The sequence below is a fragment of the Diadema antillarum genome, unplaced genomic scaffold (genome assembly GCF_040938485.1).
Source record: "Diadema antillarum isolate AM-2024a unplaced genomic scaffold, OU_Dant_1.0 scf00000141, whole genome shotgun sequence".
NCBI lineage: Eukaryota > Metazoa > Echinodermata > Echinoidea > Diadematoida > Diadematidae > Diadema > Diadema antillarum.
The window spans coordinates 4,449,661-4,459,528 of NW_027271030.1; the positions used below are offsets into that span (position 1 = coordinate 4,449,661).

The 9,868-nt window shown below is 37.7% G+C and overlaps 1 protein-coding gene across 1 annotated transcript; it reads left to right on the forward strand.

Moving 5' to 3' along the window:
• The first annotated feature begins 749 nt into the window (after window positions 1–749).
• On the forward strand, window positions 750–9,627 carry LOC139721306 (AP-3 complex subunit mu-2-like). The gene is made up of 11 exons (XM_071632628.1): window positions 750–767; window positions 1,193–1,298; window positions 1,943–2,055; window positions 2,443–2,564; window positions 3,149–3,275; window positions 4,957–5,103; window positions 5,607–5,680; window positions 6,503–6,605; window positions 7,574–7,732; window positions 8,292–8,342; window positions 9,619–9,627. The coding sequence occupies exons 1-11, from the start codon at window positions 750–752 to the stop codon at window positions 9,625–9,627; spliced, it is 1,029 nt and encodes a 342-aa protein (XP_071488729.1).
• The last annotated feature ends 241 nt before the right edge of the window (window positions 9,628–9,868 follow it).

Genomic DNA, 9,868 nt, shown 5'->3' on the forward strand with positions numbered 1-9,868 from the left:
GCATACTTTAAAACGAGGAATGTTCGCGTGCATTTTAATTTCGCAAATTTCGCGAGTGCCAATATTCGCGAAATTAAAATGCATGCGAAAGTTCTTGTCTACAATGTACACTATATGCACTGAATGCCAGTGGCTGTTCGCGAAAATTTCATTCCGCAAAAAAGGCCGTCGGCTCCGATTCGCGAAAAATTCATGCCGCGAATTTATCATGTTTACAGTAATCCATATTTTCTTCAACACCATACTGTAGGAACAAAATTGACAGAATGGTGTCTCTGAATATTTGATGCAACCAAACCACAATTTCTGAAGTTCTTATACTTAGTCTCCTTGCTCCATGAACTTTGATAATGGAATATAAAAGTATCATTAGTGTATCACATCTAGTTTTCAATCCTTATGGAATCCAATTTTCATGGACTATTTTCACTCATAATAGATCCATCTACTGGATATATTTCTGGTCCATTTCCCTACATGTATTTGTTTGCATTTAGTACACTACAAGAAGCATGGAGTCTATGTGCTGTACATGTATGTCTAATTTTCCGTTATAATTTGAATGTACTGTGCTTTACAAATGCCTTTCAATTGTATGTTTAGTTTTGCTTCCATTATAACATTTTGATTGTATTGAACTGCTCTCTTGCCTTTTTCTGCAGAGACATTTTCATGGAAAAGCACTGGAAGAGTGTCGTTAGTAGATCAGTATGTGATTACTTCTTTGAAGCTCAGGAAAAGGTAAGAAAATGAACTGTAAAATCTTTGTGAGACTGCCTACAATACTGTATATTAAGATTAAAAAGAAAAGCACAACTCACAGGCAAAAAAAGAAGAATAAAAAGAAAAGACAGTACTGTTATCAAATTGAATCCCCTTATGTAAGGTGAAAATTTATCAGCTCCCCCCCCCCCCCCCCATGAATATGCCATCTTGTCTTGAAGAAGGATTTGAAGAAAGGTTCTTGGCTCTTGTTTGGATGGTGAAACAGAGGTCGACAAGGCTCCAGTGGAATTATATGTGTTTGCGGCCCTTAGAGAATGGCAGTGAACTTTTCAAACCTTTGATTACCTTAATCAAACACACAGGGGAATAATCATTCATGATCACTACTTTGTAGCACACTTAAGTACAGATGCACACAGCATGTGGTGTCATTGTTTTTGTGCTGAAATTTTCTCTAAATTGGCAGGCCTGCAGCAAGCTGGATGTACCACCTATCATCGCTACACCTCACCATTATCTCATCAGCATCTTCAGGAATCACATCTACTTTGTAGCTGTTGTCCAGAATGAAAGTATGTTATATTTTTCATGTTTTACTTTTGAACGTCATGTGAGTTTTGTACACTGTATCCATCACAAGAACAAGATAACATTTATTGCAAAGGTGATGTAATCATGCAGCACATGAGTACACTCAGTGTGCAATAATAATGTTTTGTGTTACTCATTACATCATTGTCATCCAGTTTTTTGAATGTTTGACACTTGTACACACACTTTCAAAGTGATTGTAAGTCTACAGCTTGGACAGAGTAATCTCTTTCACAAGTTAATATGATGTTTCATCAATAATTTCCAGGTCCCTTTGCAATGCAGGGAATAATTTTCTACCTCAAATTTGAGTAGCAATTTCAACCAACGAATAATGTTTCAGATGGCATCCTTGATAATTCTATGGAAGAAAACTCCTTCACAAAAGAAAGTTTGTGTAGCAATGGGTGTAAGAATGAATAGCAAACTGTCATTCAATACTCTGGAAATTATTCCTTTCAATGACTTTGTTATTTAAATTGTGACACATGTTGTTCAGCTTTTGTTCAAATATTCCATGCTAGCAGGGCATTGTGTGTAGCAGTAACTTTTTTTTTGTTTTTTACTTGTGTAAGTAATCAATTTAATTCATCTCTTTAAATGTCACCGTTTCAACCCACTGCAGCTCCCCCTCTGTTTGTGATTGAGTTTCTCCATCGGATCGTCGACACGTTCAGTGACTACTTCTCCGAGTGTACAGAAACATCCATCAAGGAGCATTATGTTGTAGTCTATGAGGTATGTGACATGAAGCAGGTGTGATTCAGGATGTGTAAGAAAGTGTTTGGAATGTACTATTCACAGTCAATTCAAGTTACTGTTTCATATGTTGCTGTTACTATTGTTCTTGTTTGCTTTGTTGTTTAGTTGTTGTTGATGATGTTGTTGTTGTTGTTGCTGCTGCTGCTGTTGTTGTCAGGGATGTTTGCAGGATATGTATAACTCTACAAACATGCAACCCAACTGGCACAGATGTAACACAAGCAACTAACTGTTTTATTAGTAACCATGTTGTGGATACAGGTCAAAAGCAGTGATAGCCTTTCAAACATCAGCAATGTCACAGTGTTGTTTTGCAACATTTTTTTTTTAATCACTTCTTTTATTTTGAATTTTGATTGCCAGCTTCTAGAAGAAATGCTGGACAATGGATTCCCACTGGCCACAGAATCTAATATCTTAAAGGAGCTGATCAAGCCTCCCAACATTCTACGTACCATGGTCAACACTGTCACAGGCAGCTCAAAGTAAGTTGTGTCTCTAGGCAGCAACTCTTTCACAGATATATATATATATATATGTATATATATATATATATATATATATATATATATATATATATGTATAAAGATGGAATTATCAGAGAACATTTCTTTATAGATAATTTTAGTTTGATGAGTCTGAGGCCAGGATGCTGATTAAGTGAATGAAAAAAAGAAGAAAAAAGAGCTAAATATATAATAATAATATTCTCCAGGACCATTTAACAAAATGTAGAGACTAGTGAGCATGATGTACTGTATTGATTAGACTCAAGGTTTGCTTCAAAGGTTAGAGATTCAATGACTTGCTAAAGTAGTAATTACATCTGGTCAGCATGATAGAGAAAATGGAATAGAAATATCAGAGCAAGACAGGTCAAAATAAGGTAATTAAGTTATTGGGAAATATTTTGCTCTTTTGTTTTCTGGTAAACTCTGCTTAAGTGATGTTAGTATTACTCGTAGCACTTCTGACTGAGAGTGGCCTCAGAGTCTTATGACCTTTTATAAAGGAAAAGTTTTGTGTTGCTTGATTCTTGAATCACTTTGGGATCATTTCTCCACACAAGTCTGAGTGATACGCTGCCCACTGGTCAGCTATCTAATGTTCCATGGAGACGTAGCGGGGTCAAATACACCAACAACGAGGCCTACTTTGATGTCATCGAAGAGGTGGACTGCATCATTGATAAAGCGGTAGGTTGCTAACGGCAACATCCATCATATCATCATAATTCACAGTCATCAATATGGTTCTATTTTGCAGGAAGACTTCCACACTATTTTGATTATTCTGTGAAATGATGATCGGAAACATTTCTGTGTGGATATGCTTGCAGTTTTACCATGGTAGTCACCTTTCTGATGCAACATGATGTTCAAGGCTTATTTCATGATGTAATTCTCAATACATAACACTTGAATCATTATTATTAACGTACTAAATCATATCATAATGCACCTGTCAATTGTAAGACCCACTATGTGACCCCCGGGAGAAGTGCGTCATGGGTGAGTACTTGCACCAAAATTATGGACTCGGGGCACCGTCAAGGACACCTTTGGTGAATCGCGCCAGAGACGTTATGGTAGGGCAATGTCAGTCTCTTTACTGGGTGGGTCCCGATGTGCGTACGGGGTGCGTCCAATTTAGTCCACTGCTGGCGCTACTTTCAGCACCGAACGCGCGTTGTATATACGCACCTATGCACAGGACCGGTACCGTATACCGTGGACGCGTCGATCAACGCATGTACATGAATGTAGAATCAGTGAATGCATGTGAACGAGAACTCTTCAAAACAACCAGTAAATACTATTGCAGTTCAAATATTTGACAAATGCAATAATACACTTCAAAGAAACATCAGTTTTTCAAAGCCAATTGAAAATGAATGTACATGTAGGCCTACCTATTCACGATTGCTATCTTTGAAAGTACATGTATTTCGTGTGGCAGTGCCGTGCGGTTGCGATTGCTGCTGGTTTGGCATTGAAAACGCACAGCGTTCAATACAACATGTGGGCATTAATAACGGTGCATGCAGTACAGTTGGGTGCAGTGGTATACGTACGATACTACTGCCAGCGCCACTCGACTACAAAAAAATAGTCCCGCTATAGCGCAATGTACAATATGCATGCGCATGCACATTAGTTGTAACCGTGCAGCAGCACATATTCACGCGCATGCACTGCACGATCCGTATGTACTCGAACGACGAATTTGAATTTGGAGGGGGAAAATGTTCAACAATAAATATTTACGAGGGATATTTTTCCATATCAAAACTACTGTTATAATTTTGTTATATTTTAAGGTCAAAATTTTCTGTTGATAGATTTTAATTAGTAGCAAGTGAAAATAAAGAAGACACAAGTTACAGACATCAAGAAACCTCCAAAACCCGATGTGCGGAAGATGGAAAGTCAAATTCTGTGGAGGTAAGTCCAAATTGCGACGGAGGGTGCGTATAATTCATTGAATGGTGAGTCCAAAGTGGCGACGGAGGGTGTGTTCATGGTAATAAGAAGTGGACTCTCCTTTGACCATGACTGACATCTCCCGGGGGTCACCTAGTGGGTCTTACAATTAATAGGTGCATAATCACAATATATTCTAATTATTATTATTATTTTCAAGCAGGAATGTGTTTAACAGATAAATTTTGCAAACATAGGAAAATGTAATATTACCTGACTGCATCTTTGGATTAACATGGTTTACTTTGAGTGCTGAGTGCCACAGAAAACCCCATAGTGTTGTACACACTGTCCAAAGTCCCTGGCCCTGAAAGGTTCAACGGGGGTCGAAGGGTTACTAATATAATTTGATAGGAAGTGTAATGTTTAGCTTTCCTGTGTGTTTGCTGTTCAGGGCTCGACGGTGATCGCAGAGATCCAGGGCTACATTGACTGCTCGGTGAAGCTGACCGGTATGCCTGACCTCACCATGTCCTTTGTCAACCACCGTCTCCTTGACGATGTCAGTTTCCATCCTTGTGTTCGATATAAGAGATGGGAGGTGAGTTCTATTTGGCATGGACCTCTTGATATCAAAGTGGTCACATGTTTGTTTGTTTGTTTGTTTGTCTTTTGTTTGTTTGTTTTTGCTGTATCCTAAAGACATTTTTAGTTTTTATGTTGAGGATATTACATTTCTGAATTTGTTGATTTTTTTTAAAATCATGCTTTACCAGAAATAGCTTTAATGTGTAACATGAATGTTGTCGATAGCAGACATAATTTGCCTGTTTGTTTTGATTTTCGTGCTGATTAAAATTAACTGAAATCAGAATATTTCTCTTCTAGGGGGCATGTTACAGCATAGGTACAAAATCAGTGATGTTGATAATCTGATTTCATTTATCAGATGTGGCAATAAAATAAGATAAAACAAATGACAGATGTACATTTTCTCCGTGTACTGGAAAGCTGGTAAGGTGAACCTAGACATACAGTACCAGAGATATTGCAAAATGATGGGCTGTAAGTGTATATATTACATGTTTTCTTTCCTTATTTCAGTCGGAGAGAGTTCTGTCATTTGTCCCTCCCGATGGTAACTTCAGACTGCTGTCCTATCACATAGGAGCTTCCAAGTGAGTTCAGTTACTTTTTTCAGCCCTGTGTGTAATCACTCCTTTCTCAGTAGTGTATCACTGTGTCCATGTTACTGAATAATATCCCAGAGACATTTACCTACTTAAAACCACCAATTCAGTACCAGCAAAACATAATGGCATGACACTGTATAAACAGGTATATTGTTCATTAAAAAAAAAAATGAGATTACAGCCTCCATCTGCAGAGAGACTCATTGACAGAAAGAAATGGTTTCATGCTTTGGCTGACTTGTGTATAGTGTGATTTTCAGTCATAATGATAGTAAATTTGTTCCTACTGTAGCATATAGTACCACATCAATGCTCTCTACCTGCTTTCCAAAATTCTTATACATTAAAAAAAAAAAAAGAAGAAGTGACATTGCTAATTCCTAGCTTTTTTATTCCAATGTGAGCATGTGAATATAAAAGATGTGTGATATTTGTTTTATAGATTTCACGCCCGCCCCTCCACCTCAGCTTAGAATCAAGCAAAGTCATATCATCTTTCTGTCATTACCCTGCAAGTGAGGGATGGACAAAGTGTGGCCCATGGTGTAGAATATTACTGACCAATGCTTTTGCTGAAATCATGCTTATCTGGTGCTGGCTTTTCCATCAAATGGCCACTTTTGTTTTTGAGAGGTTTGACCTATTTTAGCAGCTCTCAGTTTGTGTATGAAACACTGGTGCAAAAAAAGAAAAGAGAAGAAAAAAAGATCAAATTTAAAACGATAGCTCAATGTCTCTGGGCGTTTTTTGTGAAGTTTGTATGTGAAGTAAACATTTTCTCTCATTTTCATACTTTCTCTTTGCCAGTCTCACTGCCATTCCGGTGTATGTAAAACCAAACATCATGATCAGAGAGACATCAGGAAGATTTGAAGTGACGGTGGGACCAAAGCAGACCATGGGAAAGACAGTGAGTGTTGGAATGTCTTGTCTACAGCTCCGCTAGTTTGCGGTGCATGGCATAAATTTACTGTCAAGTGCACATTGTGCTTAGTGACATCCTCCACAGACAGTATTTAGGCAACTCCCGTTATAATGAAGTCATCAGAACTGACAGTTTTCTTTCGTTGTATCAAAATTTTGTATTAACCGAAAGAAATTTTGCACCATTGACTTAAATTATAAGAATTTGGAAGCCTGAATTTTTACTGTAAAGTAAATTTCAATTTCATTTTTAATAACCATATTTGTTGTAACGGGGGACCCTGTATAGCCTCGTCACTAGCAAGATGCTCATCCTGATGAATACTAGAATGTATTGGTAAAATCATGGAATGAGCAGGAATCCAAAGAAAAGAATCTATGTGGTGCACCACAAATTAACAGAGCTTGAAATTTTCCCGTGCAGTGTTCAGAGAACTCATCTAGTTAACTTTTTGGCATTTGTGAAGCATTTAACTAAAACAAAGTGTGCTGATTCAATCAAACAAGGATCTTCTTTGAAATCTTCCTGGTATGAAGAAATGTGCATATGTGCATTATCTAATAGTGGCTGATGTGATGAAGTCAAATGTCAAAAGGGAGTGAAAGTGTTGAAGGTGTAAGAGGACAACAAGGACATAGGCATGCATGCATTGGTGTATTGTTCAAGTGGAAATGCTTACCTGCATCTGAAGAACCTCAAGATTTTGTATGTGTAGTTATATGATGTAAGTGAATCATAGCAGCTACCAAAAGGGTTGTGTAATATCTGCAGCATTGCTTAAACACCATATATGATGTTGCTGTTGCAGATTCCCCTCTGACTGGAAAATGGAGTCTTGGTAGATCAGTTTAAGCTAGATATCACACAAATGGTTTAAGTGGTCCAATGCCCAGTTTCTAGGTTGGCATGTAGGTCATTGGTGACTCAATCAAGCTCTCTTCTTCTCTGCACAGGTCGAAAATGTCGTCATAACTTGTGACCTTCCGAAGCAAGTTCTGAACATGACGCTGACCCCAACGCAGGGCTCCTACAGCTTTGATCCTGTTGCCAAGGTGATGTCGTGGGAAGTCGGCAAGATCAATCCACAGAAGATACCCAGTATCAAGGGATCAGTGAGTGCAACACATTTTTTTGAAATCTCTTTCGAGTAGAAATGTTGTTCTCTGCATGAGACTTGTATTTCGTTTCTGAAAGTCATCTGATATAATATTTCCTCTCCTAGAGCCCTTATGTATGCATTTTTTATGAAAAAAAGGGATGATTGTACATCATTTAGCGCGGTAGATGATGGTTTTGAAGTGTAATATTGCTGTAGATATTTAGGTTCAATGCAATTGTGCATCCAAATGAATAGCTATAGAATTTCATATGCATATCTAGCTTTGTGACTCTTGCAAGTCTTGTAGCTGATTGGTATTTCAGTCTTCTTGCAATGTAAAAAAATACTCACAGTGAAGTCATGTTTGTTCATTTTCCAATTCTTTATGATAACTGTATGATGACCTGCCGTATTACTACCAGGTGTCAAACTACTCAGACATTGTGATTTTGTTTTTCCCCTCACAACTGTGCCAGCTTCGTACTCCCCTCGAGATTTCTCAAGGGAGCTCCATTTCTTGATGTTTGCAAATTTATTCTAATGAGGGACACATATTGTTTTCTATCCTTCAGATGTCGCTACAGTCCGGCGTCCCCCCTCCGGAGGCCAATCCAACCATCAATGTAAGATTCCTCTGTTTTTGGGTATCTCTGCAAGCTGTATGTTGAAGCATGTGCTAGGGAAAAGTACCAGTACTTGTCATTTGTGCCTGCTTCTCGTTCCCTGCATAGTGCATCACCATATTTTCCTTCTTAAAGGGGAGATCTAGTCCAAATATGAATTAATCTGATAAAAAAGAGTAAAATCTTACGAGTTCAACAGTAAACAAAATTGACTGAAATTGGATGAAAAATAAGGAAGTTATGACATTTGGAAGTTTCGCTAATTCTGCAAAACAGTTCTTGTACAGTGGATGTGAATATGCAAGTGAGTGAGCTAACCATGTCATAACCTCACAATTTTCCATTGATCGTGACACAAAAATGACAAAAATTTAATGTTTCTGTCATTGAAGTCTGAAAGATGTTGTTATTCCTGGTTGAAAAACTTAAGAAAAGTGATCAGTGAGATATACTAGGATATGAGCCTTGGTTATAATTGTGTTTGAATTAAAAAGTGTAAATTTCAACATTGTATGTACAAACTATATGGCAAGTGATGAGGAGATGACATGCTCACTTTGCCATTTGCATATTCATATTGATCGTTCAAGAACTGATTCCTGAAAAATTATCGAAACTTCAACTTGCTTATATGTATAACATGCTTATTTTTCACCCAATTTCGATCAGAATTTTACTGCTGTACTCATGATATTTTATTCTTTTTTATCAGGCTAGCTTACATTTGGACTGGATTTCCTCCTTTAAGTTCAAATCTGCCTTGTAAAATAATCTGGGCAATTTGAGGAGAGCACAACATTCCTGATATTGTTGTAGAATGACACAGTTATTGTCCTAAACATCGTGGTAGACATAACCTCAGACCTCGGTCAATACTCTGATGTGCCGTCTGCAACTCTGTATTGCACCTATCTTATCTGTGTATTAAATGCATACCTGCCAACCGTTCCCATTTGATAGGAGCATTCCATTATCCTAGGAAAGAAGAAGCTTCATTCAACCTCATGTTCCTGTTTTTGTCAACACTTGCTAATAGTGATATATGGGAAATGGGTGAAAATTCAATTCTTGCATAATTTTCTCCTAGTTATTATTATTTATAGAATTTTAGAGTTGGCAGGTGTGTAAATGCCTAATGTTGAAATACTATTGTCACATTTCAAATTCATGAAATTTTTCGTCGAGATGCTTTCATTGCAACTGATTGACAAATTGCCCTGCATCGACGATGCAGGGCAATATGTCAATCAGTTGCTATTCTCACATTTGTTGCTAGATGCAGTGACCTGTACATGATAGTCATTCGAACCTTCATTTGCAAGCATAGAAACAGTGATTCTCATATATTACAGTATAGCTCACAATGCTAGTCACATGATCTCACGTCCTACAGGTGCAGTTCTCCATCAACCAGCTGGCTATCTCGGGGCTAAAGGTCAACCGACTGGACATGTATGGAGAGGTGAGATTAGTCAAGAGGTTTTTGTGTGTTTGTGTATTAATTTATATATATTTTTTTTTCATCA